This window comes from Limanda limanda, chromosome 20 (genome assembly GCF_963576545.1).
Source record: "Limanda limanda chromosome 20, fLimLim1.1, whole genome shotgun sequence".
Classification (NCBI taxonomy): Eukaryota; Metazoa; Chordata; class Actinopteri; order Pleuronectiformes; family Pleuronectidae; genus Limanda; species Limanda limanda.
Window position 1 is genome coordinate 5,648,303 of NC_083655.1, and position 19,850 is coordinate 5,668,152.

The window sequence follows — 19,850 nt, forward strand, 5'->3', positions numbered from 1 at the left end:
GATTTAGCTGCATTCAGTTATTACGACAATGCAAACGCCTTATTTGGGTCATTTTTATACCCTCAACTAAACTATTTGCTTTATTCTTTATTTTCAGTCTCCGTGCCTCCTTGAAAATAATAATTTCATCTGCAAAACATGTGTATCTTGATCTTTTCTGAAAGGCTCGAAGCTTCTTCTCTCTATCGTACACATGCGATTTTTTTTTATTAGCGTTTTTCTTTCAGACTCACATTAACGTCGTTTATTGTGAATAATCAGGTTAAAATAATAATGTGCCCAAAACGAGGAGTAGCCGCGTCCATGAGGAGAGAGGGCGAGAGAGCGTCTCTCTCTGCCCCCTTGTGGTTTTGATTTATGCTTTGTCTAATGGGATTGACATAATGAATGTGACTATGGGAGAAAAATATATTTAAAATACGAAAAATGTTATTTTTTACATGGATTGATTCTCATCTTAAGTTTATTTGAATTAATTTAGTTTGAAGGATATTGTGCATTGGCGTATTTAAACCAAATCCCATAAAAAATTGAAACGTCAGAAATATCACGTGGCTGAAGGAACCATTAAAAACGATTCAATACATTTAACCCTTTCACGCAGGATTTTTTGTCGCTATTTGATGGTGTGCAACTCCATTCATCTCATGAGTGGCCCACATTCGTGTATCATCCCCTCTGTGTTTTTTTCCTGTTATGTAATTTCATCCCCATCACACTGCATCAGCCTCACAATGTTTGCTGCTTTGCTTATATGAGCTTGTAGGGTATATATGTGTGTGCAGGGCAGAGATACATCAAAATGTGTTTTTAAAATAGCTGATCAAACACCCTAATTGTAAGTGTATATAAATAAACTTCACAATGCAGCAGCCACGCCGTGTATCAAAATAAACTGTATTCTAAAAATACTAAAAAATACTTTTCAAAGGGAGCATATATCCCTTCAGCTAATGAGGGATGCCATAAATCTGACATGCAACCAGTCAACAAGTAGTTAAAATAGTCTGACCTACAGTACCTGTTTGGTAATGGACGGCCTACCTTTGCACCGGCAACACTGACGACAATGATTGACAACCGAGTCATTCATATGCAAACAACTGACCTGCACCTTGATCCACAGCAATTAGTTTATAATTGATGAATTAATCAATCATTCAATTGCCCGAGCAGTCTTGTTCAATAGCGCAGAGTTATTTGAGAACAACGAAACACAAAACAGCCTCCACTAAGTTACACACTAAGGTTCACTTGTGTCCATGAAGGTGTTTGATTTTGACAGCATCTGTATACTTATGTTTGTGTGTGTGTGTGTGTGTGTGTGTGTGTGTGTGTGTGTGTGTGTGTGTGTGTGTGTGTGTATGAGGGTGGACATTAAGAAACCAATAGCCAAAATATCGTTTTTTGTCCAAAACTAAATCAGACCATAGGGAAAGAATGTATTTATTTTGTTTTATTACGATGACACTTTAATGATTTTGATTTCATTTTCAGACTTCACCTTCTGAACCCTGAAGAAACATGGATGTACCAGCATCTTCGCTCCAGTACGGATCCAAAAAGAGGGTCAAGATTCACCCAAACGCATTGAGTGTGAAGTATGCCACTCACTTTCCTCAGCCTGGCGATGAAGGGTACGATGATGCGCCCTCTTTCGAGGAATTTGGCGCCTTCGCGGAGGCTAACGTGGACAAGAGACTTGTCTCAGACAGCAAAGGTGGCAGGACTTTCTTTGGGACCATGGAGACCCCTCCCAAGCCGCCAAGTGTGCAAAGAGACAAGGGGGTCGGGGGTCAGCTGGCGAGCTTCGGCGAGGCGAATGTGTTGGCCTCCAGGGTGACCTGGATGGCCTTATTTGGGGCCGCCGTGGCTCACGGTTGCGTGGCACTGATTACTCGTTTAGCAGCCGACCGCTCTAAAGTGCCCTCCCTCGAGCTGCTCTTCATCCGCTCTGTGATCCAAGTGCTGTCCATCCTGGTGGTCTTCTACAACCACGAGGCCCCCTTTGGCCCTAAGGGCTACCGCCTGCGTCTCTTCTTCTACGGCATCTGCAACGTTATCTCCATCACCTGCGCCTACACCTCTTTTGCCATCGTACCCCCGAGTAATGGCACCCTCATGTGGCGTGCCTCTACCACAGTCTTCAGCGCAATACTGGCCTTCCTGCTCCTGGATGAGAGGCTGGGCTACACGGATGTGGTCACGGTGGTGGGCAGCGTGTTTGGTCTGTGTCTGGTCATGGTGCCGAACGTAGCGGACGAGGAGAAGTCCAGGTTGACCTTTTGGAAGGAGGCCTTTGGCTATACAATGACAGTGGTGGCCGGTTTGACAGCTGCCCTCTCCATGATCGTCTACAGAGCCATTAAGGAGCGCGTGAGCATGTGGACTGCACTCTTTACCTTCGGCTGGACAGGCACCGTGTGGGGCGCCTCCACCATGTTTATCATGCAGGAGCCCATCATTCCTCTCGATGGGGAGACCTGGGGCTATTTAATTGGGATCTGTATCTGCTCCACCGTGGCGTTCTTGGGAGTATACTACGCTCTAAACAGGTTTCATCCAGCCTTAGTCAGCACCGTGCAGCACCTCGAGATCGTGGTTGCCATGTTCCTCCAGCTCATTGTCCTGAGGATGATCCCGTCCGTCTACGACGTCATGGGCGGCCTGGTCATCATGATCAGCGTGTTCACCCTGACAGGAGTGAAGCTGTACAGGGTGAGCAGGGCCGTTCGGCAGGATTATCAAGAGATCCTGGACTCCCCCATCAAATGAGTTACAATATGTCAAGTCTATTCGTTTACAATGTTGCTTGGTTGTGCAATTTAAAGAATGTCTGGGTCTTGATTCTGATGATTTTGTATTGTTGTGTTGTTGGAAGAGTACCAGTTGTGTAACTAATGTCTTAATATTTGTGTGTGAAATAAAAGACAAATGTAACGTGGTGACTATTTCCCCCCGATGATACTGATTTTGATGTCAAATTGTGTCACAGACCAAAATGTCAGCAAAGAAAAGAGGAATCAGTTAAAAAAACATTTGAAATCATATGAAATCTGGTCTTGTGAGTGGCAGTGTGTGAACATTGTGTTATTGACATACACCTTTTACAATCATGACATCAAGGAGGTGTGTTGCATCCCTCTGTTGTCACGCTGCCACACTTGTCACACTGTGTAAATGTCAGCCCAGAACTCATTCATACTACGTACAAGGATTGAAAGAATAAAAATAAATACCACCCACTTTTTATAAAACATCTGGTATTGATTTTGTTTCCCTCAATCTGTTGCTTGCCTCCGTGTCCTGGGACAGAGGGCTGAGATTGTTCTCACTACAAATTATATATAGATTTACGAGTGGATTTCTCGAGACTATTTGTGCAGAGAAAAACAAGCAATCTGTCCTTAATTTCTCTCAATACTTTGTGCACAAAATGCAACTTTTTTCCTTGTTTTTCTCGCTGCCTCTTGCCCACGTCGTGACCCCAGCAGCTGGTTGATACTTAACACCAGTGATTACTTCCCTGCCCGCTGCCTCTGTTTGCTTTCAGACGCATTTCAAGCTAATGGCCAGAGGCATGTGCGTTGTATTGAATTAAAGTCTCCTTTAACAACATGAGACCATGTGCTCTTTCTGTAGCGGACAACTCAGCGGCTCACCAGCAACATTTCCTTTTCTCTGTGGTCGGTGCAGTCCGTGTCTGCAGATTCCCTGAGGCAAAGCAACAGTGATGGTATGAAATAAGAACAAAATGATGATGCAGAGGGGATGGAGGAGGACATGTTGCATGTTCAGAAGTGACACAACATGTATGTTGCACCAACAGCCCAGCAGGTGGCATTCACAAACCATTTGCTCTGAGGGCTGGAGATGGAACAAATAAGCTAAGGCCTTATTACATTAAATTATGGAGGTAATTAAGGGTGTATCTAGTGATGAATAATATAACACATTTTTATAACACAAATCATCCAAACCCCTTTCATACAGTAAGCAGACCAGACATATTTGACCAATAAGCTGATAGCACACACTGTGTATTCACATTGACCATTTAATATATTTACACATAAAGAGGAAGTAGTAAGGCTTGCGGTTTTAACCACACTCATAACAAGATATGCTTCTGCATTCAAATATTATTTTGCAGTGAAATCAAATAGTGAGTAAACTATGAGCTCCTATCATTAAGACCCACAGGGGAAGATCCAACATCATGAAACAATAATAATGTGAAACTCTGTTTTATTTAGAAAATATATTCTGTCTGTTAATCTTGTTTCTCTTTTAAAACACCAGGGCCAATCGCAAAAGTTTATTTTTCAAAATATAAAGGTAAATGAACTGAGATTACCCTCCACTACACGTGTTGCATTATATAATATTGTGAGAGGGTTTTGGGTGCAGAGAGCAGAATATGATGTAGAGCCCCATCTGTTTGAGCAGGAAACAGACTGCATCCTGCAGAGAGCTGCACAACCTTCCAAATTACTCTGCATCTCTCACTCTCCTCACCACAGACATGTTTATTAGACCGAGCATTGTTTCCCAGGAGGGGCCAGAATGGAATCTGATGATCAGTTATTGTGTGTGTGTTTTACATCGTGCAGATGACAGGGCATTTTCACAAAACGTTTGTCAACACCAAGATAACTAGATAACGTTTCATTTATTCTAGATATGCCCCTGTTCATCATTTGAGTCCATACGCTCTTTACATGCTTTATAGTGTATGCTTATCTACAGGTTCATTATCACATTTTTCCTTACATTTATTTACCTTTAAAAATACAAAGTTATTTAATCTATACAGCATGAGACCTGTGCTCACTCACTCCCACATTTTTCCAGTCAGTGTGGAAGAGGCTTTGAATGCAACTTTTATTTCAGACAGCTGATTCTGAGACAAATAAAAGGTCCAGTGAGTAAGATTTAGGTGAAAGGGATGCATCTGCAGAAACTGAATATAATATGATCCTAGTGATGTTTTCACTACTGTGTTTCATCTAGATTGTGCAAATTGTTCTTTCCTTCACCCTAGAATGGGCCCTTTATATTTAAATACTTTATATTTAAATCAGGAGTGTGTTATCTCTACAGAGGAGACCATGTTTTTTAACATTATCCCAGACTGGACAAACTAAACACTTTTTGAGTCTTTATGACATCTGAGGGCTTCCACAGGTTCCCTTTCGTGTTTGGATGGGGAGGGTGAGGTGAGGGGCATTCAGCTGCAACATGCAACTTAACCACAACCTTCTACACACTGAACGGTTGAGGTGAGATAAGGTATTGAAATGAACTTGTCACATCAGCAGATGCAAAACGAGGCAAACAAGAGAGCAAGTGAAGGTATGAGTTATACATATATAATAGAATAAAATAGAATTATAATAAAAATAGAAATATGAAAGAAATATATTGATATAAAATACATTAATATAAAAAACAGTAAATTCATTTATTGTAGCTTTTAGTTTTCGAAATGAAGAACTATGTTTTATCAGGGTTTTGATTGTCCATAGTTGTTATTTTATTGAATTTTTAGCATTTGTTTTATTCCTGTGCTGCAGCTCTGCATGTTCTGAATGTGCTCTATTGATTCACTTCTCTAAACAATAAGAAACCTCTCTCTCCTCCTCTCACACTCAGTTGTTATCTTGACTCTTCACAGCATGAAACATCAGCAGCTGCAGTGCCCGTCGACGGACAGCGGCGCCGTCCAATCAGAGCGGAGTCCCGTCCGCCGCGGGCAATCGGACGCGAGCAGGGGCGGGACCTGTGGTGGGAACAGCTTGTGTAGCTGCCGCTGCTAGCTAGCTCGTTAGCCTAGCTGCGCCGCGGAGCAGTGACATGCTGTGGCACAGAAATGCTATTCCACCGGGGAGGAAGCTAGGCTAGCGAGTCGGGATGGAACACTAACCGTCTGCTAGGCTAACACTCCACAGACCACTCGGGCGTTTTGCGTGACGTTGAGTATTTGCCCCGGGGGGAGGAAGAAGAAGAGGTGGCGACCACCAGCACCACCAGTACCACCACCAGTACCACCACCACCAGGAGCCGGAGCTAGCAGGTAAGGCGAACCACTCTGACTACCCACCGTCCCCCTTCCTTAACCGCAGCTACAGGCTAGCCTCCTGCTAACCTCCAATTCACCCGTTAACGTTAGCGCTCCGGGGGCTAACGGCTAACTGGGACAAAACCAGTCTGTGCCAACACGACCAGCCGCCACACACACACTGCTCCCCGGCCGGCTAACGGTTGGTGACCCGACATGTTTGGTTTGTTACCCCCCCTCCTCCAGGGCAGGTTTCCCCCTCGGGCTAAGTGTAGGTAGCTCTGACACGCTGTCAAGTCAGAAGGTGGAAGGGAAAAAAGAAGAAGAAGAAGAAGCTCCCAATTAAAGCTGCTGCAGAGCCTTTTAAACAAATGTGCGGTTTCTGTCCCCGGGGCTGGAGACGGAGAGGACGCCCCAGTGCTCGACAAACAGTGTCTTCTGTTTGACTGCAGCCACAATGTAGTCACTGATGCTTTTTAATTCAACCACAGCTCGTAGTGGGTGTCGCTGCACTGATTCAATCCAGTCTGGCCTCAGTCGTGATGTGGTCATGCCCCTCGTATTAATTTAGGATTTTCTTATGGTGTCAAAGAAACGAAAATGGTTATTGTATTCAATCCATCACGTCTGGGCTGAACACTAATATGACCTTATGTCATTGGGTTACCTAGTTATTGCATGATACAATTAATTTAGTCTATAAAATGTAAATTGGACTATCCAGCCACCTTGAAATTAGGGTGATGGACGGATTTCTGGATTATCCGTAGGGGTAATTTCAAATCAAATATACATTATTGGCCCCATGGGGCAATTTTTCGTGGGCCAAAGTGTTACAGCAGCAGCAGAACAGTACACCGTGCAACAATCAACTAAAAACAGTCAACAAGGACATACCTTGTAAGACCCAGAATAATAATGCAGAATAAAAGTAAGTTGAATATTGCATCTGTCCTAACAACACTTAAAGATAAAACGTTGAAAGGATGTATTGCATAAAAGATGAAAAACTTAAAAACAAGGGTTTAAAATGTGGCAGAGAAAGTGCAAACACTAAAATGACCTTAAGTTGATGTACTGGCATTAGGGATCATTTCCATCATTGGTTTACCTAGTTATTGCATGAGACAATTAATTTAGTTTATAATATGTTAATGGAAACTATTCAGTCACCTTGAAATTAGGGTGATTGATGGATTTCTGGATTATCCCTAGGGGTAATTTCAAATCAAATCAAATATACTTTATTGTTCCCATGGGGCAATTTTTCGAGGGCCAAAGTGTTACAGCAGCTGCAGAACAGTACATCGTGCAACAAACAACCAAAAACAGTCAACAAGAACATATAGTGTAAGACCCATAATATTAATGCAGAGTAAAAGTGAGTTGAATATGGCATCTGTCCTAAAAATACTTAAAGATAAAACGCTAAAAGAATGTAAAATGTGGCAGAGAAAGTGCAAAGGTTATTCAGATACATGGTTGAATCAACATGTTTCCTTATTGAGTAGTGTGCTTGATAGATGTATAGGCTCTGTAATGTCTACCTGAAGGAAACCGTTCAAATCCAGAGACCAGAGTGTGTGACGGGTAGTTATCGCTCCTGTGAGACAGTCTGACCATAGAACCTTCCTGGATGTTCTGATGGGAACGATGGTCCTTTTTTGCCCGTCACCTTCATAGCAGTTTTTACCGTGTTCCTGATTTGCCTTAAAGAATAGAGAATAGACATGTCTTCAGATTTCTCATCTTTTCTGGCCGGCAGCTCTGTTTACAGTGATATTAAACAAAAATAATTTGAACACTGACAAATTGGCACTAGATTGTTTGTTTGGTTTATTTTTTTTACTTGAGAAATGGTTTTGTTCCAAACAACTGCATCCTAGCAGGAACATATATATCCTCTTATTTCACAGTCTTTTCGTATCATTAACCTTGTGATTTCCTGTTGCAAAGAACCATAAATGGCGCCTGTATTTAGACCATGTCTTCACACTTATGCTGTGGCTTTAGTCGTCAACATCCGTGTTCACATTACAGAGAATAAATATGTCTTTTGATGTCTTATTTCTCCTGACTTACAGCTCCAGAGCCATGTTTATGGTGATATTAAACCAAAGAAAAATGTCTGCTTAGAAGTAGAGAAACCACTATACCCCCTCAATCTAGGGAAAGCAGTATAACGATTCATTTACTGTGCAAGTGACATCAGTTCTGTTTTTCTTGGACAGGTTTGTGATATTTCGCACCCTCTGTTTATCTCCTAATATTGTTACTACCTTACACGACCAAAGCCTGAGTAAATGTCATGCCCCGGCATCACAATGGGCGGTAAATCTGTTTACCTGTTTGCCAGCTCTTGTGGTTTATGTTTGTGTAACCTGGTACAAAGCTTGAAAGTTGTCAGATGTCCATGATTTCAGCGTTATATCTCCCAACTCTTAAATTAAAATGGGTGGTTAGTTAGATCTGAATTGCTTTAAGAGGTGTAGCATGTGTGTCTTTCCAAAGGGGGGTCTTTTGCAGCTGCTGAATAGTACAGTTTCTGTAATTATTGTCACACTGACAGAACTCTTCACAGTCTCTCATTAAGGCTTCAGGGAGGTGAGAGGGGGAGAGAGACATTTGGTTCGCTGTAGCTCTCCTCTCTGTGGGAGTCGGAGAGAGAGCTAGCCACAGTTTGAAGGGAGGGAAATGGTGGAAACCTGCTTTCCAGCATGATTTCCTTGGAGGCTGACGATAGTTCACATTCAGGATTGCTAACTCTAGCCCCTGTAGCCCTATTTACTTGTTATCTGTGTCCTATTCCTAGCTCCTGTTGACTTGGGTTCATTCTTACAGCAACCTATCTGGATGTTTCGACAGTGTAATCTCATGAATATGCAGCGATGAGCCCTGTTTTGTAGAAGACAGTGCCTGGCTACGGCTACCATTGGCCTCCAGCAGCCAAATCTGTCCCCGCAGCCTCGAGGAAAATACCAACTGTGCATTTTCCTGATGGCCAAAAACTAATATGGCTGAAAATGTTCCTAGCCAAATGACAACCACGGGAATCTAGTCAGCTTTAGGCTTAGGTATTTGAGAAACAGGGGGAATTTGCTTCTGCAATCATGTCTCTTCTCTCTTGTTATCTCCCTCATCTCAATTTTTGCTCAAGCTCTTTTCCATTTCCTCATTTTCTGTCATGATTTTTTCTTTCTTTTGTTTCTGTCTTACACGTTTGCATTTGACTGCCCATGCATTTAGACGTATTTGAACAGTCACCGACAAAGGTACTTTTTATATGTTGGCTCAGGTCACCTGTTGGAAAAGGAACTTGTTATCAAGGTGCAAATAGCAGGAGGAACCAGGGGCAGAAAAAAGAATAAGTGCTCCTTTATTTTTTTTTTATGTTCTGTTATCAGAATCAAACAGACCTGATCTATGAAGCCATGTTCAACTATAAATGTGTGCGAAAGCAAAGTTAGTGGTACAAAGTATGACGATATTCTTCCCTACTTGGGTAAGTCTTATGATATTAAAACATTTCTCATTCGGAGTGAGAGATTTGAGTTCCTCAGAAGTGGAGTTCTTCTTTATTAGCCCTTTATGATTCGGGGTTTTTTCGTTCCGTGGTTTTGGCAGAAATAAAAATGAGGATGCGTGCACTTTTAACCACAGCTGTCATTGTGATGACAGAAGTAGTTGTGTATCAATGGCCCAAAAAAAGCAATATTTTCAAAATATGTTCTTAGAAATGTGCATGAAAGATGACTTGTGAAGAACAGTCACACTGTGATTCACTGAAGCTATATTTAGTGGGCCTGTCTTCTAGATATTCAGTGTGAATATTTTGAACAAACAGTAGGTGTAGCCGACGAGTCTACTTCACTCCACCACATTGTTGGCCACAGGCTGCAGTGAAACTCTACTTTAGGATCTGAAATCACATAATATGAAATTGGAGGCCTATAGATGGTTTTTGACCCTGAGGCTTCACTCGTTTTTTTAATCTGACCACTTTCTCTCACTGTCTGATCCCTGCCTGTTTTCTCTTGATACTTTTTAACGGAAACTGTATGACAAGTTATCCTATGAGGAAACATCTAAGCCAGTCTTTGAGTCTGTGGTCCTGTCATCACTGTTGTTGGTCACATTTGAAGAACCATTAAAACCATTAAAACCTTTAAATGGTGGCTTCATATGATTAGAGCCTGACCGACTTATCACTTAGGCACACATCCGCTGATGCTTGGCTTTCACAAAACCTATCAACCCCTATCATAGCATTTGTTTTGGTAATATGCACCAATATACACAAGATGTGTATTCATGTTCACATTTTATATAATATAAAGTGTTTTATTTAGTAACGGTATTTTATTTCGAATGAAAGTTATTTCTAATTAATGTAATTGTAATGTAAATAATCTGTAAAATTGTCGAGCTTCAATTACATTTCTTTGTTGTAATGGTTTGAAAATGCCATCTTAGGAATCATTGCAAATAGATGTGTATGACATTTTTGACTTCTTAATTTCAGTATTGGCTACCCGAACCCCCATGGCTGATAGCAGTCATGTTTGTAATTGGACTCTGTGACTGAGCAAACTCCACTTTCCCATTCACATTGCTGTGACAGGTTTTGTCCTTTGCAGTGGACATGTCATCTGCCAGTGTCATGTGGGACACTATCACTTGGGGGTGCCAAAGTTGAAATGTTCTACCGGTGCTCTTGAAGGCTTCAGGTTAAATTCTATGAGAAAATCAAGAACAGTCCTCCCAATGTTTAAAATATGTGTATGTAAGTCAGGCCGCACAGAGGTGGGAGTTTGTCTAAGAAATGTTGTCTTATTTGTCGCTGATTTGCACTCACTTCAGATTTTTGTGGCATCACCGTGCAATCTGGAATGCCTCCTGCACTCGAAATGCTCATGGACAAGTCCAAACACGTGGCTCTCTCAGACTAATGTCCCAAGTGGCTTGTTCAGTCCTATTGTGACAGCACCCTTGGGCTCATATTTGCCAGGATATACAAATTCTAAGATGGTGTATCCATTTCATTGCTCTGGCACTGGCTGTCTGGAATTATTATCATGCGGTTTTCAAATGATCTGATATTTTGACTGAAACAGTAACTCATTCCAGAAGAGTGCAGTTGCAAGGAGGAATACAGCTACCAGGGCATTGTGTGCCATCATCTGTTTTGCTGACTTCTTAATGCAGCTAATAGTTGTTAAGTTTCCTGACAACACACAGGACCAAACCACACAACCTGCCTATCACACTGTAGTACTGGATGTTTGGAATGCTTCTGCTTTTTAAACTTGGATTAGTCATTGTGAAAACCCCTGAACTTCGCAGAATTGGTGAGGTAACACGATGAAAGTTTATTTCGCTTTCGCTGTTGATCCCATATAGCTTGGATGTGGCCATCGGACCTGATAACTCTAAGCAAGAAGGCCATCAAGGACAACAACTGGCAGCAGCAGGGTATGAGTACGGATGTGTAGGCTCTGCTGATGTAGGTGTGGTCTGAGGAAACGGATTCCTTTCACAGAGGTATTGTGTTCTGCTTGGTATCTGTTTACAGAGAAGAGGTACAGCATTCTGCAATTAATAGGTGCTAATTGGTTTGTTGTGTTTGGCTTATGTTCCGTTTATTCTTTCAATTCTTTTGTATGTAATACATCAATACATTGTTGGCTCTTTACATGCAAATTGGTTATGTAATGTGCTGTCATATATGATTAGGAGGTGATGATCCCCTTTCATGTTCAGTTAGTCTCACAATTCCAAATGTTTGCCTCTACACAGCTACTTTATATAATATTGAATATTGTACTGTTAATGTATAGTGAAAGATGGGCGTCTATGTTGGAATGTTATTCTTCTTATTACAGAATATTAGACAGTGTGAATCAATCAACTGACAGAATACTGCAAAAGTGTTCTGTATAAAAACTACAAAAAAACTGACATAAAATTACATATCTTGTATTATTAAATATCAATGGATACATAATTTGTATTATACAAAACTTTAACAAACCCGTGATTAACACACTATAGCAGATTAAAAAAAACAAGTGAATAAACAGCAATTAAAAACAACTAAATAACCCATGATTAAAATGCATCAGTAATATGAAACGATACAATGCAGCAATCAGATGTAATACAAAGCCACAAATGCACGACTTCGGTTTGCTTTTATCAACCACAATCTATTTCTACAGCGAAAAAACAACCTTCAGATGACTAAATTAGATATTTGTTAGTCGCAGATATTTTTTGCTATAATTGTGTTATTGTCAACCGCTTTATACTGTGTGGCATCTCTTTAAAAAAGAAACGGCGACTGAATTCATCAGTGTTGTCTCACTGTTGGCTTGACAGTAACATTCAGCTCCAGGCCTGTGAAATGTGAGAATATGCAGCCATAATGAGTTGGGAGGTGAACATGGGGAAGTGGAAACCCTTTTCAGTTACGTTTGTTTATTTGCTTTATTTGCATAGTGGACAGTTTTGTGATTATTTATATTGAGTCATGAATATCCTCTACGTGTGGGTGCTGACGCTTTCAGTCCATCCCGCAGATTTGTGAACTGAAGCTGATTACACTTAGCTCTCAAAGAGGAAAAGAGGCTTTAGGTTATGCATATTTTTCTAGATTAGATCCCCCCGAGCTTCATAAATATTACTTTTTAGAATGAGTTATCTGTACTGTTAGTCAGAGTGGCCTGACCCGAGACTTTGCATTCAGTGTCTAAATTGCTCTGTTTCAAACTGTGACATTTGTGGACGCTTCTCACAAAGAGGGAACCGTCTGATGTGCAGTTGTCCTAAAATGAGGCTTGAAACTTTTGGTGTTGGTTGTTGCTATGAGAGAAAATCTCTGGCAATTCTCAAAGGACATGAGCCACGGTCTATTTTAGGCCATTCCCAACTACTGAGGGTGATCCCGAGGGGTGGATAACCAACTGCTTTCACACAGTCATGAGCCTATATGTACAGCCCAAACAGAAGAGGCCCCTCTGTCCTTAATTAGGTTTTAATATGATTCTAGGAAAGTGCTGTATTCCTCCTGAAATGCCATTGTTTAAGTCTACTCTAATCCTAGACATGACTTGCCTCTTAAAATGAGATGCATTACATGTATCAATGCAAAGAAAAGATAGGTTATCTGGACTCAGGGGTCAACCCTGCACTCCGTCAGATTGCATCACTTTCCCATCATCCGGTCACCTTTGTGTCCACATTTCCTGTCTCACAGCTGGCCTGCCAAGTCTCCCATGACCCTTTGCTGCTATGCTGCTGTTTTGTTTTGAGAGAATCTAGGACAGCTGGGGTGAGATGCAGTCTCATGGTTTTTAGTTACCGCCGTTCGATGTGGAGAGAGAGAGAAAAAGAGCACAAGCGCGTATTCATCGGCCGGTCGCCGTCCGGCACTGTCCGTCCGGCGGAGGAGTCCTGCCCGAGGCTAAAATGTACGTTTTGGTGTAAGCTGGAGGAAGTGCAGCCGAGCTAGAGGGGCTGAGCGAGCAGCGAGCATACAGAGCACATTCCAGAAGGCAGCAGAGCCCTGTGATTTTAGCAGGCTGTCACAGGGATTAGGTTACTCTGTCTGCCTCTGTGAGCTCATGCTGTTGCTGTCTCAGTGCCTCAGCAATCCTGCCGAGCAGCGATACATTATTTGCTCTCGATGTGAAGAGACGCGTTTGTTTAGATTATACAGTATCCACTTGTTGTGATATAATTCCTAACAACCTCTCATGTGAGTCTGGTGAATAAAATCAGGGCCATTAACACGCATCTTCACTGACCATAATACTAAATACAAAAAAAATACTATTCCCAATCCTTCCAGCTCATTTCAATTCTTGTATAGTGTCCCTGTATCGTGTATTACCAGATAGACCACTGGGTGTGCTCTTAGACTAGGTCTTCGGCACGTGTGTGTTTTTTTTCTTTCCTGCAGATACTCATGGGATTGTGGCAGCAGCTGTACACTGCAGGATGTGGTGAACTCATGTCACTGTTGTTTCATAGTAACATAAGAACTCGCAAAGTTGCACTGATGCATCTCCGTTAAACCACTGATGCGCAGTTGTTGTGGTTTCGATAGTGTTGCAGTGTTGCTTCTGTAACATTTATGAACTAGTGGAAGTGTATTAGCTGAACTCTTACTATAAAATCCCTGACCAGTTTAGAGAACAGTCGCAGATAAGGATGGGCGGTCGTCTGCTGATGGGAAACATTTGTGATCAGTGTTGACACTCTTGAGAACACGAGTGGGTTACTGATTGTAACACTGGTTGACCTGTCACTGGCCCACAGCTGCTGCTATGGCAGGAGATAAGACGGACACACATTATCCTTTGGTATTTACTAGTTTACAGTAAAATCTATTCATATAAAGTACTATTTATAGACACAAATATGCTCAACACTAATTAACGAAGCCATTTTGTCTCATAGTATTATCATTAACCAACAAGTTTTATTTTTTTTACACAAATCACATCCAAAATAATGCACTGTTTTGTTCAGATATTTTTTTTAAAGCAAAAATGCCAAATATTGTATTGTATTGTGGAATGTAATATTGTTCCACTTTCTCAGATGTAAGGGTTTGCCGCTTTTTGATGCAATCACTTATGAAATAGTGATGTGATGCAACTTCAAATAAGTAATGATCTCAACAACAACTCAACGAAGAAACTTTCTTTAAGTCCTGATGATATTATACGCTAATGAAAAGTTTAGCTTTTTTTTAAATATAGGAGTTTTTGCAAATCAACATTAAGTGTTATAATCACACATAATGCTTTTATTATTTGCTGTGTTATCAGAGCTTAAACAAAGTCAGCTGCTGTTCAAACTGTATTAACACAAAAGGGACATTCTTTTGCTGGTACACTGCTGGTATAAACCTGGAAATCTCTTATTGTGAAGCAACTACAGGATCTACTGCCTTGAATTGCCTTAATTTTTTTGTTCAATTTAAAAGTTAATTGCAATAATGGACAATCTTTATGTTACTGTTCTTTCAGCAGATGAGTTTTAAATATTGAAAGGGGGAAATGGCTCAAGGGGTATCTGCCTCAGTGAGGTGGTTAGCACCAGTCTTCACTGGCCACCAGGTTTCACCACGTGTCTACCATTCCCTCCAGTATGGTTGCTCTTGTTGACCACACAGCCCATACATGCAGATCCTGTTTTTGCTCATTTTTGGAAGCTATGTTGTTTTCAGAAGAAGAGTAACTTCTTCAAAACATCGGTAAGAGAAAGGATGATTCATCACGTCTGTGACAATCTATTTCACAATGTGTTTTTCCAAATTTACCTCAGTCGGCAATTCTTGTTAAATTTCAGTGAAGTAAGTGTCATGATGAAAAAGTGAAGTCACGTGGACTACAACAGAACCGTTGATCAGACTTTCTCAACTATACTCTCGAAAACCATCGTGTGCGGTGGCAGTGGTGATGGATTGGGCTACCTGTTAATTCTGCCAGGCAGCAGGGTAAACGGAGACCCACAGTGGACGTGAATGTGACACCATTTGAGCCTTTTGACCTGTCTGACCTTGCGTTTAATGCTTTGGAGTGGCGAGCGGCCTTGGCTCAGTCTGCAGCTGCGTGATTAGCTCCCGAGCATCTGTCGCCTAACTTTTTGATCCTCCCCTCACATCTGCACCGTCGTAAGTCACCGCAGTGTTAATGTGCACTTAGTGGCGAGCCACCCTAGACACGGGGGGGTGACAGCAATTAAAGGAAGTGAGCCCGGGATGCAATGTGTTCTCTGAAAATGGTAGGTAGCTGGGAAAGTGGGAAAGGGACAGGCCCTGCACTGATGATTCTGTCAGGTTGGGGAGAAGCAGGAGAGTTGGGAAAAAGATTAACAGGGAGGGATGTTGTAAATGGAGACAGAGCACATACACTCACTTCTCAGCCTCTTTGCCAGACAGTTACAGAGCCCAGCCCAGGGAGTGGAGGGATCGTTGCCTTTGTCTTGGTGAAAGAGGCAGCACTCGAGGAAAATAAATCAGTTTTTTTTAAATCACTCTTTGTTTTTGTGTGCCGCTCCCTAACATGCCTCCTAGTGTTCATTAATTTAATTAGGGCTGGAAAAGGAGCAGGCAATGACATGCCATGAGATAAAACCACAACATACAGCCTGATGTTTTTTTTTTGGTAAGTTAAGTCAACAGCATCCCTTAAGGGGAATTACATTTTAGCTTTGGGGCCTACACTTTTCTTGGTTTCAACTTCCTCCTGCTGAAAATAAAAATGAATCCATACAATCCTAGATATGTGCTGGCAACTTGCATCATCTGGAGCTAGAGACTGCACTAGCATCAAAGTCCCCCAGATGCACATGCTTGTTAGTTTCCACTGTCAATCATGCTGTTTGATCCCATTTCTATAGCCTCAAATAATTAATTAAATCTAAATTTACAGGAAAATGAAACTCTTCTACGTCAGTGTGATAATCTGAACTACTAATTTATTTAACTTGTGCTTTGGTTCAATCCACTTTCATCGAGGAGGTGGGGTTTATGACTCAAGCCAGTCATCAGGGGGATATCAATATAATTTATTTTTGGGAGCTGTCATGTCGTCCATCCTTATATACAATCTTTGCTCTTATCCATAAATGGCGAGTCATGAGATGTGTCACTGTCATCTTCATACTTGTTTTATGAAGGGACAGACCACCGGCTGTCACTTTAATGCTCATGTATTGTTTATTCTACTGCTCTTGGTGCTGCCGAGTCGTTAGCTTGACCTCCCTATTCTCCCCATGTTTGCCTAAGATCAGGTTGTGGGCCTATCTCAAGGCCAGCTGCAGCTGAAACTTACACGCTGCTGCTTCAAATAAAAAAACCAAGAGCTCTCAATCAATGAGGTCAGTGTCTGGTCCCTAAAGTCAGTCGGAGGGGGGGGCGAAGGTGAAACTCCATCCACTCCCATGACATCAGAGCAGCTCAGCAGCAGCTTCAGTGGAGCCTCTCAAACTCCCTCCCTCACTGCTGACCTGAGACTGCAGTATTAACCCAAGCATAGCCTGACTGTGCTGATAGCTGCATGGGTCATAAGACCAGCTGTTCTGAATGTGCTCATTGTTGAACATGAATAAGTTATGCTTGTGGTTCACAGTACTCTCAAGTCATAATTTTTTGCCATCTTCCAGTGAATCGCAGCAGTGGAGTCTCAATGTAGTTCCCACAATCACAGCATTTGAATATAGACTGCTCACTTGGGATATATATTTATAGGCCATAGCTAAATATAAGATAATATCCTCCATCATTAGTGCTCAGCGAGAGCCTTTCTCTGTGACGTATCCACCCTGCTGACGCACAGCACCCCCCTTTTCTTTTCTTTTTTTTTTTACTTCCCTTTTCCAGTAATCTTTTGCCATCTTCCCGTCTTGAAGGATCATGTTTGATGCCTCACACAATTGACAATCGTTGGACTGCTCCTGAGAGGAAATCATCCCGTCTATAAATTCAGGAAGAATGTCGATACTGAGAGATTAGCGCTCTAGTCTCTGGCAGACTTCAGTGTTGAAGACTGAGAAGAATAGTAATTTATAACTGTTATTTCAAGAATACAATTGGTGGTGGAGCGGGATTGTATCTGAAGAGACTAAACTGTGAAGCAGAAGCTGGCATTTCATCAGCGTTCTGGCCTAGCTGTATTATATTTGGACAACACTGTCTGTTTCTTGGCCCATTGTTATGACATTACTACATAGTGAGTGGCGGGGCTGTGTGTAACAGTTAAGACACAAACACAATAATACATTATTCTATGCATTATTAAGAAATATGGAGAAAAACCTTGAGCAGAATCAATCTGTAATTCCTCTGCTTTGTTTGTGCTCTGTTTCTAGGTCAGCAGAGACGTATCGGAGCCCTTGGAAGTTCTCAGCTTTGATGCAGTACAGGTACAGCTCGCTATTTCCAAACAGTTTCTAAATTTACTTTTGGTGCATCTCTTTCCTAATCATTAGAGTTGAAACAAACTGCACAGCTAAACAATAACATGTGTATAAGGGCTGTGCAGACAGAGAGGATCTAGAACAGTAGTAAAAGTACATAGTTGCGTTAATTTCTTGGTTATGTTTATATAGTTAACGGAATTGTCATTATTGCAACATGATGTGGGTAAAAAAACACCTTGCACCTCACCTACAATGACCCCGTTTCCTGTGCGAAACCCTGTGAGGCCATTGTCATTGGGGCGTACATGATGTGGAGGTGTGATAGTGATGTCTACCTAAAATGAAAGATACCCTCTCTGAGAACCTTTTTAGTTTAGCCCATGTCCCATTCACCAACATGGAGGAGTCAGGGTTTATAACTTGGCAATTGAGACACTTTTTATTCACTTTTAGGTCATGTCAATCTTTACAGTGTGAAACAATGGCCAGGATTTCATTGTGGAATAGAACCTTTTGCTAATAAATTTCTTGAAATTGTCTATAATGCAAAATATTCACTTTTCCCGTCTTCTCTTTTGCTCTGGATCAGTGAACCGAGTGCAAGATGACGGAAGAGGTGATTGTCATCGCCAAGTTTGACTACATGGCCCAGCAGGACCAGGAGTTAGACATCAAGAAAAACGAGCGCCTGTGGCTCCTCGATGACTCCAAGTCCTGGTGGAGGGTTCGAAATGCCACCAACAAAACAGGCTTCGTGCCGTCCAACTACGTGGAGAGAAAAAACAGTGCCAGGAAAGCGTCGATTGTCAAGAACCTCAAAGATACACTCGGTAAAAAAACAATCTGTTATGGCTTCCTCAGTTCTACTTGTTCAATAATCATAGGCCAGAAACCATGTTCATGTTTACTCTCTCCTAAGTCCTTGTTTATTTTGATATTAGAAACTCAAACAATTCCAGTTGACACGCAGGTATTTGCTCTGAACACATTTTCACCTCCTCTATATCTAGGCCAACTTTACTTTATGTTTCATGCACGTGAACCCACATAATACCGTGTTACGGAGCTCTTTTTTGTCTGCTCTAGTTTCGGTTGTTTTGACCACATAGATGTGGTATTTCATTGCACTGTACCGGAAGATGGTCTCAGGCTGATGTCTGATTGGTTGGAACACTGTAAGCCCCTTTCCTTTTTCTCACAGTGCACTTGAAGTGAAGACTAAGTGTGTGACAGGAGTGTTAACAGTTTAGTGTTTAAAGTCAGTGGACAGAGCATTTGCTCAGGTAAGACAGTCACATTCTTTCTGGATTTAAACTTTTAATACAAATTGGATTTTAGTTTAGCAACTTGTGGCATTAACAAAAACGAGCTTATCTGTTCACTGTCAGCTAATCTAAATATCTCCACTCTCTGTTTGTGTGTAAGAGGATTTGATCCTGCTCATTATATCATGACTGGAATTGTTGCGGCACAGGTGTCATCTCCCCTGTCAACACAGCAGTAATATTTCTGGGCACTGCCATTTGCCAAGGGCTTTGTAATGCCAGGAGCGAGCCACACGTAACTGTGTATGTAAGCCAAGGTTACCATTTGTCCTAGTGCCATTCTCTTTGATGAAAGACTCAGGATAATTTGGGACAATCTCTCTGACCACTGGCGTCCATCCAGACAGCTTGGTGTTCGATTTGCCTATGACGTCTTTAATAACTTTTCTCATGTATTTGAATATAATATGAGGATCTTGCATGATGTTGTTGTCTGAAACAAGGGCAGGATGGAATAGCAATGTTTGCTTTTTATGCTTGAGCCATGTTTGTTTGGCTCAGAAACTCATTAGATGAGGTTAAAGGTTGCTCAG

General features: G+C 41.6%; 2 protein-coding genes across 2 annotated transcripts in view; both read left to right on the top strand.

Annotated features, from left to right (window-relative positions):
- The first annotated feature begins 1,524 nt into the window (after positions 1 to 1,524).
- On the top strand, positions 1,525 to 2,775 carry slc35g2b (solute carrier family 35 member G2b). The gene has a single exon (XM_061094235.1). The coding sequence runs from the start codon at positions 1,525 to 1,527 to the stop codon at positions 2,773 to 2,775; it is 1,251 nt and encodes a 416-aa protein (XP_060950218.1).
- Positions 2,776 to 5,897: 3,122 nt separating this feature from the next.
- Positions 5,898 to 19,850, top strand: part of nck1b (NCK adaptor protein 1b) — a 29,365-nt gene continuing 15,412 nt past the window's right edge. Inside the window, exons 1-3 of the mRNA XM_061093722.1 lie at positions 5,898 to 6,076; positions 17,942 to 17,995; positions 18,582 to 18,822. Coding sequence (XP_060949705.1) covers positions 18,597 to 18,822 — 226 coding nt within the window. The 5' untranslated portion in view covers positions 5,898 to 6,076; positions 17,942 to 17,995; positions 18,582 to 18,596. The remainder of the gene's footprint in view (positions 6,077 to 17,941; positions 17,996 to 18,581; positions 18,823 to 19,850) is intronic.